This window comes from Perca fluviatilis, chromosome 5 (assembly GCF_010015445.1).
Source record: "Perca fluviatilis chromosome 5, GENO_Pfluv_1.0, whole genome shotgun sequence".
In the NCBI taxonomy this organism is placed as follows: Eukaryota; Metazoa; Chordata; class Actinopteri; order Perciformes; family Percidae; genus Perca; species Perca fluviatilis.
The window spans coordinates 23928129-23947016 of record NC_053116.1 but is presented as its reverse complement, the minus strand read 5'-3'; the positions used below and the strand labels follow the sequence as shown (position 1 = coordinate 23947016).

The following is an 18888-nucleotide window of genomic DNA, read 5'->3' as shown; positions in this document are numbered from 1 at the left end:
GACAAGAAATGATATCTTGTCGGTCAACTTTCCTGGTTCGGTTATGGGCTCTCATCAGAGACCAGGGCGGAAAAATATACCTAAGCACAGCAAAGCTAAATGGTTGCAGAGAGAGCTGTGCGATATGGAGGAAATCAAATATCACAATATTTTTTACCAAATACATCAATATCAGTATTGCGGCAATACTGTAGGGTTGGCTATTGGGGCTTTCACAAAATATTTCCACAATGAGATTTTTGATAAATAATCATCAATAACTTGGATATAATGACTAAGTGGGTAAAGGCAAATAATAGAATATTAGAACAGTCTGGTAAATTGAGAAAATTACATTACTGTAATGTGGCCTTTAAAACCAGGAAAAGACCATACTTAGGATATCCAAAATTTAAGATGATATCTTATCCAACCTCATATCGATATAATATTGATATTTGGCCCAGCCCTAGTTGCAGCTAGTGGGAGACTGCTCAACTCCTAAAGATGAATCATGCTCACGACGTATCATGAATGTCTCATTCGACTGCCCACTCTATTGCTCTCAGAAAAGATAGCTGCTTCACCTATGTGGGTCTGTCAGTGCGTCAAAAGAGTGAGTCTCTCATGAGTCTATACATGTGTACTGAAGACAAGGATGCAGTAAGCGATGGGGCTGGCAGTGGTTACATATGTGTGCAGTCTAATTTCATTAGTAAGTGTACTAGAAAATGACAAATTGCCTCTCAAGGTATATCCAACTATTGTGTCATCACACATCCGTCAAACTGTTGCATTTAAATGTTAAAGATGGAGGCATGAATGGCAGGAATGAGGTGAATTGTATCCCTGCTATCTGAGATTGAGTAAAATCAGACAGGCCAGGAGTGCCCCATATCTTCCAGCATGACTCACCTCAGTTAACTTAATACACTTATGCACCTGTACATCAATCTTACAAGCAGGATCTATGCGAGTACTGATGCATGGATAGTAATAATCACAAATTAAGATGTCAATGAGGAATTCCTCTGTGTTCCATTTATAGTAGATGTTCCCACCAGAGTTATTTCCTGGACTTAAAATGGCAGACGCATTCTGCTGCCTAATAAACGTCACCACTCTGTCTCTCAACCATGGCAACAGGTATAAGACCAGATTCTGGTTGCCATAACAACCTCAACTTGGCACAGAAGGGGAGGATGCGGCACATTGCGTTCCGTTTTCTCTCGTCTCAAGCATTCCCTATTACTGCTCTGAAGAAACTATATAGAACTCCTTAAATGCATGTCTTTGGTCAATAAGAATTATTTATCAAACTGATTTCAGGATTCTAATCCTTTAAAGATCCTGAGACATGCAAAAGGGATAGTGTGAAAAGCTTTAGGATTTGTAACTAAGACATTAAGCTACTTATCATGTCAGAATCCAGAAGCAGTACCAGAAACAACTTTCACCACACAAAAACATTTTAAATAAATACTTTGTTAATGGAACATAATATTTAAAAAATAGTACAAAAGTACAAAAGACAAACATTTTATCATTTAAAAAAGGCACTACTCTTGGTGACACAGAAGGTATGTGATTGGCTGCATACCAGGTGACACTGAGCTGAAGGTCCTCAGGCAGAAATTCAACATTATCAGTAAAAAGAGCAACATAAAGGACAACTTTATCATTCCCGTGTCATCATCAGTTCATCAAACAGCAGGAGTGACATGCAAATCTGTGTGGGAGGGAGACTATGTAGGAGACACAATTCTCACAAGATAGAGAAATTCAGTCAGAACCCTATGTGCAGTGAACAGACACAAGCTACTGGGTGGCATACCAGGGCAAATGTTTATTTGTCCAAAATGCCACAGCTCTGCACTTTCAGTTCCTGTTCGGCATAATATAGGACTGATATGATGCTGGCACTCCACAGGAGCTTTCCATTTCAAGGCAGGGTGTATACCAGTTAACTAACCGCATCCTTCTATCTAAAGAACATCACTCAGCTGGTTGTAGCTGGCAGACATTTTGTGCTCCAGTGTTCAACATGGGGCCTATAATCCAGCCATAACAGCAGAGATACCCCTCAGTAATTAGGTTATTAGGAAGTCTCTGAGCACCAGATGGGGACTAAGAGCTAGCCCCATCCACCTGAGAATAGACAGACAAGCAGGGGTCTAAAATGGCTGAACATATCGGCCTCTCCCTTCCAGTAACCCTCTAACGACCTGCTAGCTGTTAGTTCAAGCTAAACGATACCTGGCAGTGACCACAGGAAGGTGATTAGGGCATTAAATAAATGCATGTGTAAAATATAAAAAGGAAAGGAAATGGGTGAGTTGCTAAGAGAACCCAGGCATTCAGGAAAATAATATCTGTGCAGAATTGTAATTATAATGTGTGCTTTCAGCAAGACTGAGGAATTTTAATAGCATCCCTGGGGTCTGTGTGCATATGGCAAGCAATGTGATGTAACTGTTCACTTCTGAAGAATATGAGTTCATCTAACTATAAATTGGGGAATCTCTCTATTCACCTTTCATTCCCCCTCTTTGCTCTCTCAATCTACATTGCTACGTTTTGGTTTAAAAACGCATATCTTTTGCTACATTTACACCTCGCACTCACACTGGTCTGGTGTTTCAGAGCCCCCAAACCAGAGAAATTTGAAAAAATTCTGACCCCGTTTTGGTTTGGAATCGCCGTGGTTGTGTTACAGTCTCAACGGCTGCAAACGGAGACCTTTGGAAACACAGACGCCAACATTTTGACGCCTGATTGGATGACATCTCGTTTTCTGAGACTAAGCTACTAACATTACCACGGCAACTACCAGCACAGGTCCTACATGCTGCCTCCCGTTTATGCCCAGTATGCGATAATGTTGATGAGATATGCATGCGGTTTGGGCGCACTGGTTTAAAAACGGAGAGGACTTCTACTGGAGCTATAAACACTTGTGTGCACGGAGATCGCTTTTGGCTCAAAACTCCACTTAAAAAGCAAAACGTAGCAATGTAAATGTAGCCTGTAAAACACACACACATATGCCAAATTAGCAGTTCCTGTTTGCAAAATATATATATATATATATATATATATATATATATATATATATATATATATATATATATATATATATATATATATATATATATATATATATATATATATATATATATATATATATATATACATACACACACACATACAACACACACACAGCGGGTCAGGGTTCGACTCCAACCTGTGGCCCTTTGCTGCATGCCATTTCTCCCTCTCTCTCCCCTTTCATGTCTTCAGCTTTCCTGTCAATATAAAGGCCGAAAATGCCCCCCAAAAAAATCTTCTTTATAAATTTCTAAGCATGATCCCCCACCAAGAAACCTCAGAGCTGTAGGTAAAAAGAGAGAAACAGTATCTCTGAATGGAGTTCATTAAGTTCTGCCACTCTAAAAAGGAACTATCACTTTAATGCACTTAGATTAGGGCTACAATAACTAATGATTATTATCAGTGTTATTCTTTGTCGGTTGAACGATTAATAAAACCTCCGACAGGTCACCAAGGCACATTTGGCCATCTTGTTCCTCTTGTCTGGGAAAGCATCACAGGTAGTGATCACAGTTACTCATGGGAGGTTACATTGCAAGTGTTCCACAAGCCAAACAAATGTGTGGTGTGGTGTTGTATGGGAAATACTGTATACGGGACCTGTGGTGTCCCCGTCCTATCGCCACGTCAGGAGAAATATCAATACCATCACAGCTCTTATGCGGTGTATCTCCATACAACATTACAAATGCACACCTGGGTCATAGTTTATGCATGAGTGGTGAAGCAAAGCAGCTGCTGACATGAGACTATGGCTTGAGCAGTGCCACAGTAACGCTAATATGGTTGTTTACTTTTATATAAGACTGGATGGGGCCACAGAAATGCTCTGTATGTTGTCCAGTGTCTTTGGAAGAGAGTGTGTGTGATGGCTTGGTTGCCAGGGCTGCAGCACAGGTGACAGAGTTGTCACTGGATGCAGCTCAAAGCTGAGGGCTAAAAGTAGTGTCTGAGCATTGCTGTGCTCATTTGACAAACAGCTGAGCTTGTCGCAGCCACAACACAGGACGTACAACATCTCCAAAACAGAAACAAACATGTGGTATCTTGATTACCCCCTACATACAGTGCACTTTTACGTCTGGCCAGGGAGATGCCTTGTGGCCTTTAATTAAAAGATATCTATACAGCAATTCAATACTCCTCTGTTAAGTACTCCTGCCAAAACCAGGAGACCTAACCCTTCACACCAGAATCCACATCACCGCCATTAATTCAAACAAACTACAACTTTATATTAATGATTAGAGCATGCAATGCCATTTCATTGGATAAGCCACTATATTAGAGTAATAGGTGTGACAATAAAGGAAGGCACGGAGTTCCTACTAACAAAATCCACTGTTTCTACTCAGAAGGCTGATCACGTCATTTTTCTCTCCCTACTGGGAGAGAGGAGAGGGAGAAAAAAAAAAGCACAGGAAGACACCAGAACAATGCACTGAATGCAGGGTATTGCAAGTGACAACAGAGCCTGCAAAACACATTAGGTAATCTGTTATGACAAGGCTTTATGCGCCCAGTCCCCTTGATCACAATGACCCTTTTCACAATGCCTTACCCCCCCAAAATCCATGTGTTTGCCAAATTTAGAAAAAAGAAAATTTCAATATTTTTGTTGGAAGTGACTGAAGTTAGCAAAATGTGAACTACACATTAAAAGCAAACAGACTGCATTGAAAACTTTATATTTTAATATTGTTGTAAAAAATAATATAACAACCTTAGACATATTTGAAATTAACTGTCAGTGACTGTGTTTACGTGCACCCAAGAAACCATGTTATTTGATGAAATCTGATTTGGCCAGGAAACTTGCACTGCAATAAAAAAAAGCCCACTTTTAAAATGCAGCTGGTCAGCGACTTTCCTTTTTTCCCCCCAGAGGATTTGGAGTGACAGAGCAGTGAAAAGACAAATAATGTTGTGTTGTGAGAGTTGTGGGTCATTTATTCTTATTATGCACATATACTGTATCCGTTAACAGGATTTCTCTCCATTCCTTACCCCAAATAAGAAAACTTGTTAGGTTTGTTTTTTTGCTTTATTAGCATTTAGGAAATCAGCAAATATCAGCAATCTTAATAGTGCATGTAAACACACAAATGAGTTTTGTCTCATAACCAGAAACTCTGAGGTTCATTCAGACATCTTTCGCTCAAGTGTTGCTTACTTTTTAGCATCTCTGCACCAAAAAGTCCAAAAAAGTAATACATCAAAATGGTTCAAGGTGGGGTTGCCTGTCTAGCTAGAAAGCAGTGGGAAAGGGTGCAGTCCTGGCCTATGTGCCAGCTGTTCTAGCTCTGACTACTGTCTATTTATACAGCAGCAGATGGCAGCTAGTGCTTCACATGCCGACAGACTGTCAGTGACAGGAAGGAATGAACAGATTTTCAGCCGCCCAACCTTTCCGCCGCACTCGTAGCCAAACCATACATTGCTCCCAGCCCACAGACACGGATAGCTAGCTACGGCTAGCGGCTCACGCAGACTCACTGAGTCCAGAATAACAGAGGCTAAAGAGAAGCTTCTAGAAGCCACCGGACAGAGAAAACATGCTAAGCCAGCAGGACTCCATTCAGAAGCTAAACAAACACAGAACTATGACAAAGAGAGCGGGATATCAGGGCAGCCTCTCAGGTTAAACCCACAAGGCACACAGAACTGGTATGAAATCAGAGCCGAAGTAACCGTAAACATCTAAATTACATGCCAAATGCCTGGTGTCTCTAACCAAAGTCTGGACACATCCCTCAACTTGTGTAATGAACACATTTGTTGTTTGCACCTCAATGTTAACATTAACAAAATGATACAGGATCCTTAGAGTTTTTAGCTGGATCAGGTCCAAGAAGGATATTCTCCTTTTTACAGGTGCTGCCTCGAAAGGTCAGGGGTCTCTCCAAACACATCCTGTGTCATGGAAAGCTATAGTAATATCTCCACAGCTTTAGACATGTCTGCTATTTTCCAGTTTAAAAATAAGCACTTAATGTATTGACAATTTGCCTGTGTCAACTTTTTCACAATTCACTTTTAGGGAAGTGGGTCTGCATGTTCTGCATTAACAAACAAAAACTGAAACAGAGTCAAGATAAAGCATTCCTTCCACAGTTGATCTTATCTATATTACAAATGTGGAACACATTTTTCTTTTCAGCTCAACTTTGGTTGTCAACATTCAAGTAATAACAATAATGAATTAATAGTACTAACATAATTAAGATGCCATACACTATCAGCGTACAATTGGAACAATGAAACTTATTTGCGAGAGATGCTGATGCTAACAATCTATGACTTTAAAATGAGTGCCCTGTCCTAGAAAGCTTTCTAAATATTAGCCATTGCTGGCTAAACTGTAATTATTAAATTGATAGAGAAGTGAAAACCATGACAAAAAAACCACTATATATTATAATGTTAATTGGTTCATTCAAAACAGAATATTTGTTTTAAACCCTGACTCATGTTTAAACAGTATCCCAGATTTTTCTCAAACATACAGCTCATCATATGATCCAGGCAATGTGTAGAACACAGAGCAGACCAGGCTGTGCAGACAAGGGAAATACAGAGCCCCTTACATTCTCTGCTCACAACAGGCACCCATTTAACAGAGCAGTGACCTGGATTTCCTCAACTAGCCTCCACTCAGAGACTGAAGTCTTGCTTTAAATGCTCTCTGGCTTTATATAAGCAACATGACATCATGAATACAACTCTGAGACATCGATCTGTTAAACTCTCACATCTTTTTTCCAAGGCCCAACTTTAAATTTAAAGTTGCATCATTTGTTTGTTCTGTGAAGCCAAAAAACATTGAGAATGACCACTAGCAAGAGGGAGTGTCATGTGACCTAATGGCGGACTAGTTGGACGAAGGGCGAGCTCTGTATAGCGCACTGCTGTATTTATCCTTTTAAAAAGATACTGACCAGAGATATTGTTCAGCCGGGATGAGAAACATTCTGGATGCCGAAAATGTCAAAATCAAAAAAAAAAAAGTTAGCAGTCAGTGGAGACATTAAGCAGCATATGCTCCGTTGTGGAGACGCGGCTGAAAGGAGTCAAAGTGGCGCCACTGCTGTGAACGTGGCAGAAAAGCAACAGGCTAATGACATGTCGCCGGCGGATATTGGTAAAATAGTCGCAGCACTAGAGAAAATCTTCGGTGAGCTAGAAGGTCTGAAGGAAATCCCCCGTTCCATTGTTTCGATGGAGTCTATCCTCTCCGGCCAGGTCACCAGAATGAATGAGGTTGAGAGTTGTGTCGAGAGTTTAGAGGCAGTCGACGGGATGACCCTGCCTCTAGCAAGAGAGAGGTCGACATGCTCTGGGAAAAAGTGAAAGATTTAGAAAAGGAGCCAGAAACTATAGAATGGCTTAGGTCTGAGCTAAAAGATTACTTGGCGATCAACTGGTCCTCAGTGTCGTCTTCAGGGGTGGCATGGGAGGCCTTAAAAGGTATTTTAAGCGATGTCACACGTTTTTTAGGCTACAACATTTTTTGTCACATACAGCAAACCTCTCCTCACTATCAGCGAGCTGCCAGTCCCCTGAACACACTGTAAAAAAAAAAAAAAACGCAGTCTCTGTAGACAGCCCAGGGTCCACCAATGCCATCAGAAACAAAGTGGCCAACCTGGACCAGAAAAACATAACAAACCGTGTTCCAGCATTCAGCCAATAACCGACAAGAAGAATTTGGGGTGGAGGGGGTTAGTTCGCTGAAGCACGGAAGGGAGGGGGAGGGGACGGGATGAGGAGGAGGGAAGGGCGAGCTAGTCTCGTTTTGTTTGAAAATACTTTGAACGTCAACAAGAATAACATCACCCAACATCACTTAGAGCACCTTTAAAGGCTGTGATCAGGGGGCGCATTATTAATCACGCTAAAACAGAGATTAAGCAAAGAATGTCACAGGATGGCCTGAGAAACCTGATTCAATTAAAATACCAATATAATAATATTCTATCTCAGAAGGTTGAATTCAATTTATTCAGGGCAAGACAAAACTTTTTTTGAAATCGGGAGACAAAGCAGGAAAATTACCTGCTAGATGCATAAAACAGAGGGAATCCGCTTCCACTATTTCTGCAGTTAGATCCAATTCTGGAGATGTTTTTACAGCAACTGTAGATATTAACAAGATTTTTAAAGAATTTTACACTGATCTCTATAGATCATTATTTACTTCTACTTATGAAGGAATGTGTTCCACTAGGGCCACTAGGGCTTCCCAAACTAACAGAAGAGCAAAGAACTCTGATTTGACAATAGAGGAAATTAAAGAGGCAATGAGGGCCCTGCCTGTGGGTAAAGCCCCGGGGCCCGATGGCTTCACAGCAGATTTTTTTTAAGAGTTTTGCAACTGAACTGGCGTCAAGCATCTCATTAATATTGCATGGTCTGTAGCTGATTGACAATACCCAATAGCTGCTATTTCCCTCGATGCCGAAAAGGCGTTTGATATGGTCGAATGGGTCTATATGTTACAAACTAAAAATGTATGGGTTTGCCAGCATTTTTATAAAGTGGATTAAGGTGCTGTATAAGCAAACGGGTTAATTTCTGAATATTTTGCTCTTGGAAGGGGAACAAGACAGGGTTTACCTCTTTCTTCTTTATTGTTATGTTTAGCCATAGAGCCTTCGGGAGCAGCTTTAAAAGGACAATTCCGGTGCAAAATGAACCTAGGGGTTAATAACATATGTGTACCGAGTCGAACATTCTCTGGATATGTTTTCATGCTAATCGAATGTGTCTCTAGCTTTAAACAAACTGCCGCAAACGGGTGGTTAGCTGCTAACGCTACCTTTTGGGTCAGATGGTAAATCGCTATTTCTATACCACTAACAAGGCTCAAAATAGCACCACACTTCAACGGTAGCATAATGAGGGTCCCTACATGTAAACCAAAGCATTGAGAACTTTGTAAGTGTACAGACAGTTTATTAAAAAGAGAAGAAGACAGTAGTGTTCATGTTTATATCATGGATGTATTAAGAGAACATGCGGACGCCATCTTGGAAAACAGTCATGAGCAGTCGAATCACAAACGCTGTGTTTGAGCTATGTTACTGGTTGCACGGTGTTTGTCGTTCGACTGCTCATGACTGTTTTCCCAAGATGGCGCCCGCATATATACATGAACGGTACTGTCTTTATAATCTTTTTAATAAAATAGCGATTAACCCTCTGCCCCTAGGTTCATTTTGTGCCGGAATTGTCCTTTAAAAAAAGGGGGGAGACTATCTTCCCAGGTGTTATGGTAGGAGGTGTAGAGCTCAAACTTGTGCTTTATGCGGATGTGATGTGTGACAAGGTCCAGGATACATGACCGGTATACTTGAGAACCTATGTCGGATTGCAGGGACCCAGATTTCATTCAGCCCAAGCTTATTTGTTCTGGGAGATGGGTCAATCCTAAGCGGGATGTTTATGTTGCAAATTGTATGTTTTTACAAAAAACTGTTAATCACAAAAAATATATATATATGAGCACTAAGTGATGCCTCAAGCTAATGTCAGATGACTAACCCCTTTTATCCAGCACTTTCTCTGTGGAGGACGGAAATGACGGGTGAAACTGTTTATCTGTGTGTGCATGTATTTATGTGTATGTGTGTGTATACTACTGATCTCTATTAGCGTCACTGTATTCAAACACCAGCATGAGACAGCTCCATTTTGGAACAGCAGAGAATTCACATAGCCAACCAATTAGAAGGACAGACAGATTCCCATCTTATTAATTAATGTTTCAAAATGAATATACTGCCAAGCGAATAATACAAAGTGAACATCATGTGCACCACCAAGCTACCCGTGCCTGGACTGCAAAGCTCTTCAGTTTGCCTCTGAATTCAGCCCTCAGACTGTGGGAGGAAACCCAACAATATAGTCTGGAACAAGAGCTGTGTCGGGCAGGGCACAAAAACTAAAAAACACATTCACTCTCTTGAATGTGGGAAAGTTCAGCCATTTCACTTAACTTAGGCAATGAACCAAAGAGTAGGTAAGAGGAGCCAGCCAGAATTGCCATAACTTTAAAACAAACATACCATCCCCTGATTGCATCAGTAAGTCCAGGATGAATGATGATGGAGGTGGGCTGCTGTGAGCACAATCTGATTCGCATAGCTAATGAGCATGACTATCAGTTAGAAAGTCAGATTCAATTGAACAAAGGATATAGGATCCTCCTCTAAAAGGAAATCAGGCAATATACAGCAACCCTCTTTACCATGTGCCGGTGCAGGTTTGCATCTCTCACCTTATGGCTCAACTACTTTCTTTATTTCCCCACTTTTTATTACCTTGTGCACACGCTGCTGTAAAACTGGGACACATATTGGGATTTGGCTGAACTGCACATCACCAGACTAATTCAGCATTATGTTGTTCCACCTTGTCATGTGAGGGCAGGTGGGTGGTTGGCCTTTTATCTCTGGTAATATCACTGACATTAATGGATGTGTCTGGATGCCAGCAGCCAATCGAAGCAGAGCCCCCTAGGAAAAACACCTCCCTATGAGCATAAATATGTTGGAACAATATCTTTTTGTTTTTCTGAAGGGTTCTACGTTGAGAAAAAATATCACCCAAACATATTTAACATATTATGTATTATCACAAGTAACTTTCTGCATTTCTGGTCATCTGCTATTAAGACTGATTTGCCCTCCCTGTGATTCTATTGACATTTGCCTCTACAAGCACTGTACATTTAGAAAATGATCTGAAAATGTTTTTATAAAAAAATAATGAGATGAAAAGGCCAGACATTTCTTGCAGCATAGGCACAAACTACAAGACAATGACATTGACGGATGCAAATATGATAGAATTGCCTTTTCTTTAGTTTTAGCTCAACTGCATGAATACTATTTCTTAACCTCCACCAATATGAATGAAATCAGCATCACCATCTGTCTAGCTGGGCAACTGTATGTGATTGCTGCCTCACGCTGTCCTACACGTGAATAGTGCTCGTGCACGACTTTCACCGTCTCTGCTGCTATGGCTGCGTTTACATCACCCCTCCCCCCCTCGAGTCAGCTCCCATCCCATTCTCCCCTCTGATATCCCATTGCCTCACATTTTCTGCAAAAAACTCCCACGGTTTCCACTCAACCCCATCACAGGCTGGAATGGAAAGGGGGCTAAAAAACAATGGAGGTAAATGAAGTGAAAAAAAGTGATTTATGTAAGGTGAGTACTCACCGACTAGGGCACATTCATCACTGTAGGGAGTATGCTATGTTAGATCCTTTACAAAGAAACCAATTGGGCCAAATATCTGAGAGAAGATCACTTTATTCTATATAAGCATATAATGGGACAAACCAAATCTCATGAGATTCATGAGATATCCTCCAGATATACTGCTTTTCATCACTAACAATACCTTTCGTTTAAAGACATATAGCTCATCCTAAGGCCCTATGATGTTTACAGGTGAAAAATGGCAACAAATTCACCAGTTATACAGCCTCAGGGTGACATCATCACTGTGAAGTTTGTCTTTATGAAGTTTTATAGTATGTCTGATGTGTTTAGATGTTTTGATAGCTGCAAAAAAAATATGTTTCTATTGATTTGAAGGCCCCAATTTGGGATAAATACAACACTCTTAACACATAACAGCTTTTGCAGTGTGACAAGTAAAATCGCTGCAGCACTAAAGCAAAGAGGTGTCAAGACTCCTATGTTAAAATATGGGCACAAGCTGAAAAATAAAGCAAAAAAGTAGTTTAGTAGGTTGTGAAAAGTCAACATAGGTTGTGGAGTGAAAACCACAAGTGGCTTGGTCTGCTACAAAGCTGAAACCACAATTTAGTGAGAGAAAGCATCTTTCACTTCTCCCTTCTGACCTCCGCAACATTAAGGACATTCCAACATTCAGCCTATCCCTTAACATGCAATGCCACGTTGTGGTTTCTCATTCATTTCAAAACACTTTTAATTAATTTAATTAATGAAAAAGGATTCAATACCAGTGGTAAAGGCCAACATGGCTCTGTGCCATATTTAATGTTGCCATTTAATTAGTTATGACGAAATTTGATTTTACAGCTCAATAAAGATAAAACCAATGAGCTGATTGCACGGACATAATTTCACCAACTGCAAATCTTAATGCAGACTTTATGCATGTCTCATTTTCAGAGGAGGAAGAAAAACTCTGATAAGAAGATCTACAGTACCGTAGTCATCATAAAAACCCTGACATTCCATCCAGACACACACCTTGACCAAGACAGTCTACATGAACCCTTATCCAAACCTAACAATTGTATACAATTCACTTTCAATAACTGCCAAACCTCAGCATCACAACAACTTTCAATACTGAGACCCAATCTCAGATAGTTGCCTGGGGGTATCAGGGCAGAAATAAAAGGCAGAACGTCATGAGCCAAAGTAAACTAGAGCACATGATGTTATGAAAAACAAAAATAGATAAAGTGAGAGGCTTTTATTCATTCATTCATTCATTCATTCATTCATTCATTCATTCATTCAAGATGTTTTTGTAACAGAAGAAAAAGGTTGCTGTTGCCTTGACTACCCAGCATAGAAGACAACCACAGAGGATATGACAGTGATTGGTGCATGAGATACAATTCCTCCCACTCTGAAGATTATTGTGTCTTCTTGATTATTATTATGAAAAAGTATCACAGAACTTCCACATGCACTCAATATCAAATCAGAGGTTAAAGACCAAATAATTTAAAATTTGTAAAAAAACAAAACAAAAATTTCCAGTGTATGTCACTTTCTGTTGTCGGTAGGTGTTACAGCAGCTGTTAAAAGTAGGTGTACTGGAAACTGGCTGAGCTTCACAACATTCCACGCATTTGCGCCTCTGGCCTAAAAGTCCTGTGACACAGCATGAGCGGATCACAGACACAGACATCTGCCTGTCCTCCCTCCTCATTAGGAGGTCAGTCTGCAATGTGTAACTAGTGCATGTGGATACATGTATGTCGTTCCAAAACAATCTCAGCATGAGGCGATGAGGAATGTAACACCCTGAGTGGGTGTGTGTAGGCTGGTGTACTGTACACCTACAGGTCAACGGGATTACGTCAGTAGGGCGTGGCGACCTGAAGCAAACCGGCGGATTACTGGTCCTAATCAGGTCAATCGGCGCTGTCTGCAAAGGGTTCATCAGCAGGATGACCATCCCTCAACCAAACCCATGCTCCCCATCTTACTCCCCACTGGTCCTGCCAGCTCTCTCCTCAATGACCACGATTCATTCATATGATATGGGCTCATTTTCATTTCTGCTGTGGTGATAGCCTCCTCTTATGCGTAACTGACACTAGAGCTGAGCCAATTCCTCCCTGCAGGGTTTTTGTAAGGTCACCATCCACTTAGCACATACTGAGAGGACACTCAGCAAAATTGTATCTGAAAAGTGAAGGTTTAATTGATACGGTGACCTTCTGTTTGTTCTATCAATTTGTCAGTTTACTTTTAGCTCTAGAGATGACATTGTGTAACATAGGCTTGATCTTTTGATAAAAAGGCATTTATCTTCCATAATGTGAAAAATTGATCATGTGGGAATCTGAACGCAGGTTTGTTACACTAAAGTCAATGTAATGGAACATATCAGAGGATCTGTTTCTCTTTTGCAATGTGCGAGATCTATTGACTATGTTTGGCCATACGTTCATGAGAAGCTGCTCACCGGCTGGGAGAACATAACACACGGGTTACATAACAAGACAGAGACCGATGTGGAGAACACATCTGAGTCCCAATGAAGGCAGGCTTGGTTGTCCTGACGTTATTCAACATTTGGAGCACCATCAACACTAACATCGCGTCACCCCTTAATAATTACATTAGCTCTGGTATGTTTAAGAGCTTCTGCTGAAAGAGGCCTTTACTTGTTTCCAGCCTGCCTGCAGAGGCCTCGGACACATTTCCTGCACACTGGATAATCAATTTGCTGCCCCTCTGCCTGCACCCTATCCTTGACAACCCTCCATAGCGAGAGCGAGAGCGAGAGAGAGAGAGAGAATATCCTGCCCTTGCCCCCAAGCACTCTCTTTCTCTGTGCTGTTGACACAGACCGGCACATATGCCCTTGAGTGAGTCACAACAATAAGGGGAGTGTCACAGCCTTGTCCACACATCTGCCAAACACCTACAAGCTGACCAAGCAACTCCATAAAACATCCCGTTACTGTGAGACAGCTCTCAGTCTCATTTAAATGTTAGCCATCCCCAAAGACACCATCAAATAATAGAAAGACATAGGTATCTGTTAGCTAGCACTATTGCACCGTTGAGTCTTATTAAAGCACTGTGACATACTGAGCACGGAATTTTCGAGAACACTACTGACAAGTGGATTATGCGCAGTGTTTTAAATTTTTGAAAAAAAATCCTCCCCCCCAAAAAAAATCAATGGATTGATATTAATTGTACGTATAAGTAAGTAATGAACTACTATTATACATTTTACAGCCACCTTTCAAGTCTATTGGAGAGTATTTGATACTCAAAGGCCAGAACATGAGGTTGTGGTGAGTCATAGATACACTGCCTTTGATAGAGGCAATAAACAGGTCCATCTCTTTTTGGATAATGTCTTTTACTTTGTAACAGAATGATTTAGGAAATTACACAAATCTGGTAGTCATGAAAACCAATTATATCAATGTGTGAAAGAAAACAAGAAATGTTATGAAATTGACCATTACATACTGTAATCATTTAAAAATAAATCATCAATCAAGTGTGACCATCCATTAAAATATTGTGGAAACCTCGACCACCTCCCAAACAAACTGGGAATAGACTAAAAATTGTAAGTTGGCTGACTTTGGTAGACAGAAAGTTTGAGGAAATCCAGTGAACCACAACTACAGGAAAGGTCCGATTTTCGCACCGCATGTCAAATAATCTCAACTACATGTATGAACCTGTGCATGTTTGAGCCGCTAGGTACTGTTCAATCTTTCAGCATCCTAATAAGACAGCATTCTCAGCATACCATCTGCAATGAAGTCCTGATGAAGGGAGAGTATGGCCACCTGCCAGCCTCCCTTTCTGCTCTGCAATCTGGCCATGTGATAGGAGGTAGAGTAAGCAGTACTGCAGCCTCCTCCTCTCCCTTGCTCACACACTCACTCACTCACTAACCCCCCAAAAAACACTGCATATTCCACTGCAGTTCTGCTACAAACCACGAGTCACCCTCCAGCACCTCCGAGTGACATTGGCATAATGAAAACCCAAGGATATGGAGTAAAAGTACTGGGGATTTGACACAAAGCTTCTCTTTGGTAGAGTGTGAGAGATAAAAGGCATAACTGGTAGGGACACTTGATGTTATGAAAGATTCATAAAAGCTTAAGTCAAATGAAGCTGGTAAAACTGACAGACAAAACTCAAGGCAAAACAGGGAGCCTACTGGAAGAACAGGTTTCTGCCGTCACATGCTGTCTTGTTACAGGGTCATTAAATGTTTCCTTGTCAGGGAGATTGTGTTCATCTGCCAGCTGAAAGGGGGCTTACAGCACAACCATGAGTAAGGGAGGCAGCTAGCACTATTCACAATACCTGATGACTCACAGTTACAATTAAGCAGCTTGAATCACAAGACGACAAACCACATTTCTCCAAGGACTCTGATGAAGATGTAACTTTGCATCGAAACGTTAGTCATTGTTATGCACCTTAAGAAATAAAATCATCAAGTAGAAGACATCCGTGTTGCACCGGCAATTTTTTGCTATTTGTTCTGTTGTGTCCCGCCTTGGTTGCACCGGATTGTTTGTGGCCTGCAGAAGCGCAGAGAACTCCCCCTTTTTTCCTCACATTCAGGTATTCTCATCTTGCTCTGCTGTTTGATATGTTCTCATAGATTCCACAATTACAGAAGTGATGCAGGGCATCATTACAGATTTACAATCTATGCAATGATTCATTCAAAGTGCATAATCATTAAATTATTACATTTAGCACTTTTTGCAAGGACACATATTTACATAAATAAAATAAAATTGTAGTGTATATATCTGAGTGCATCCGTATTTCCATTGGCAATTCAATTGTAATTAATTCAGTCATTTTGCTGCCCTATTTTTACACATACTGTATATATGTAAAAGCCAAAAATGACTGAGCTGCTGAGCCTCAATATAAAACTAAAGCTTGGGAAGCATATCAAGTGATAATACGTTTTCGAAGGGGAGATAAATCTGCTAACAACTGCAACATATGAGAAATTAAGTCAAATTGTCTTTAATGTCGCCAGGCCTTCATAACTTTAACCCCACGGTTTCATTTGTTTTGTGAAATTTACAGCAAAATAAAAAGCAGCACATCTTGTATATGATTAACTTCTGGCCATAACACTTGATACACAAACTGTGTGTGTACACTGAGAGATAACCTAATCATAAACAATAAAGTAACAGACATATCTATTCTAAAACACCAACTGCATGATAAAGCCTTGATGAATTGAAGGTATGAGTGGGTCAGGCTATGGGGCGACCCCTGGGTCTCCCAGTATGAACCAACTCAGCGTTTCTCACACAGAGATTCCTAAGGCATGCTGGCCCCTTCAGAGGACAAGGAATTTCACTCTGTAAGCCTTTTATTCTCTCTAGGCTGTTTGTCCCCAACCGTCCACTATTCAGTTTGCTCATTCTACTGTTCTCTGCTAAGAGCCCTGAAGGAAGGCCATGCGGGAGCATGTGTGCATGGTATACCAAATGTCCCTTAGCAGACAGGCCTGCATAGATTCAAGACATGGTGTTTGGTTTTGTGTATGTGTCCTTGTGTGCATGCCAGTGGGCTACTTACTTGTAGTGTTGCCTTGCATCTGAATGATACATTTTGAATCCTTGCCCATCTCCCTGGAGTTGAAGGGCCGAACTCGAACGGCGACTTTTACAGATGCCCCAGACATGTTTGCGGCTTACGACTGTCTCCCAGTAAGACTCCTTGTATATCCGTCCTAAAGGAAACAGAAAGAAGAGATGTTTGCATCTGCTTTGTGAAAAGAACATCTGGTATTAAATAAATGAAGCAACACTGTTTGTTTCCATTATCACATAATGTAAATCAAACACAATGAAAGTCCACCCCCTCCCAATTTCCAGTCATAACAGCATACAACAAATATGGCCGACCAAAACCACTCAAGCACTTTAATGTTTTGTAAACAGCAGCCATCAGACATTTAACAGTCAAAAAAAGGATGCAAGTAATGCATTTAATTTATAAATCCACAGCATATGCGAAATACCCTTTTGACAAATACAAAATATGAATATTGCATGTAATAATTGGGTCGCATAAACATTATACATATATATTTTTTTTTAATTATAAAATAACATTCCAATGTGTTTACAGATAATTAAAGCTATACATCTCGCGCCCCGGGACTACATTTGCCAAATAACTCATGTTTTTCCATTTCCTTGCAGTCAGCCATACTTGCTAAAGCATACGCCCATGAAATTCTATCTACCCTATTTTGTGTGGGCTAGAGTGGGGCAGCTGGGCCTGTCTGCTTCATCTAACAGTGTGCATTCTGTGCATGCAGAGAGCTTAAATGTTCCTCTTTTCTTTTCTTTTTTTATTAAATTCGCCGATGTTAGGAAGTAGGCTAATCCTCCGCTGCTGTATGTTGTGGAATTGGAGTTGCATGCTTATTTTAGCAGCACGTAAAGACACGACACACTATTCCTGATGCACCCTGGATGGGAGGGTTTCAGGATTTTAACATTAAATCCTAACGGGTACAATGTTTTAAACTATGTTATATATTGTATTGCAAGCTAAGTCGTGAAATGTTAAAGGCTGTGACTTCAGTCCTAGGCACGAGACGGAACTACCTCCGTTGTCTCTGAAGGATTTAACTATCCAACCATATACACATAATGTGATCGTAGACAAATAATATTGTATAATTTGCTAATTACATTAGAGGTATACAACTGTTATTGGAACCAAGAGTAACGTTCATGGTCCAAAAAACACTTGGACGTCTGTGACTAACGTTAGCTAAAACCGCTCACCATCGACCAACAACTGCCTGAAATAAATCTGTAACAACCTCGTGCACTGCAAACATTAAAAATATAAATAAAGAAATAAATTCATCGTTTTTACTCACGTTTGAAGACTCTCACCAAGACAACACCATAGGACAGTAGCGAGAACTAACGTTAGCTAGCGGACGTCAAGATGTGTTGGTTTTTTTTTAAATCAAAATCCGCGAGCACCAAAACTGTAATAAAGTCCAACTAGGTGAAAAACAACCATTATAGCGGTATCCTCCGCCGGAGGGACCTGCGATTGCAACCGGTGACTCCTTGACCAGTTTGTTCTCCAGTAAAGATATAAGGCGGACGTCTATCTGCACACAACATGCGAAAAGAAGAATCGCTAGAATCCCTTGATTTACCGAAGAGATTACGTCAACTCCCTCTCTGTCATGCTGACTGACAGCCAGAAGGGCCAATAAACAAAGAGAGTGCAGTGACTAATGTGTCGCAGAGCCAATGCTGAGGCTCCGAATCGGAAGCGAGACGGGAGTGGGTGGGGTCTCTTTTTTTTCCGTCGTGACGCTACACTGCAGGATTTCTACCAATGATTTCTACCCACCCCTCCCCGCACCGCTGTCACCGCAACACCCGGGTCACCGCAAAGACCGCCGTCTAGCGAAAAATAGTGTGTCACATCTCAGTGCCTCTGCACATTTCATAAACGTCACAATCTCATTTTAAATTCAGTGTATTTTACCAA

The 18888-nt window shown here is 40.8% G+C and overlaps 1 protein-coding gene across 24 annotated transcripts in view; it reads right to left on the bottom strand.

The window, feature by feature from the left end:
* kif1b (kinesin family member 1B) overlaps positions 1–18551 on the bottom strand; it is a 65227-nt gene extending 46676 nt beyond the window's left edge. For 8 of the 24 annotated variants that reach the window (XM_039801286.1, XM_039801285.1, XM_039801290.1 and 5 more), the window contains exons 1-2: positions 18257–18536; positions 16936–17089 (exon numbers count right to left, since the gene is read on the bottom strand). In XM_039801286.1, the coding sequence (XP_039657220.1) occupies positions 16936–17041 (106 nt within the window). In that variant the 5' untranslated portion in view covers positions 17042–17089; positions 18257–18536. Of the gene's footprint in view, positions 1–16935; positions 17090–18256 lie in introns of all 24 variants that reach the window. The other 16 variants (XM_039801307.1, XM_039801297.1, XM_039801298.1 and 13 more) reach the window with 6 other exon arrangements.
* Positions 18552–18888: the final 337 nt, after the last annotated feature.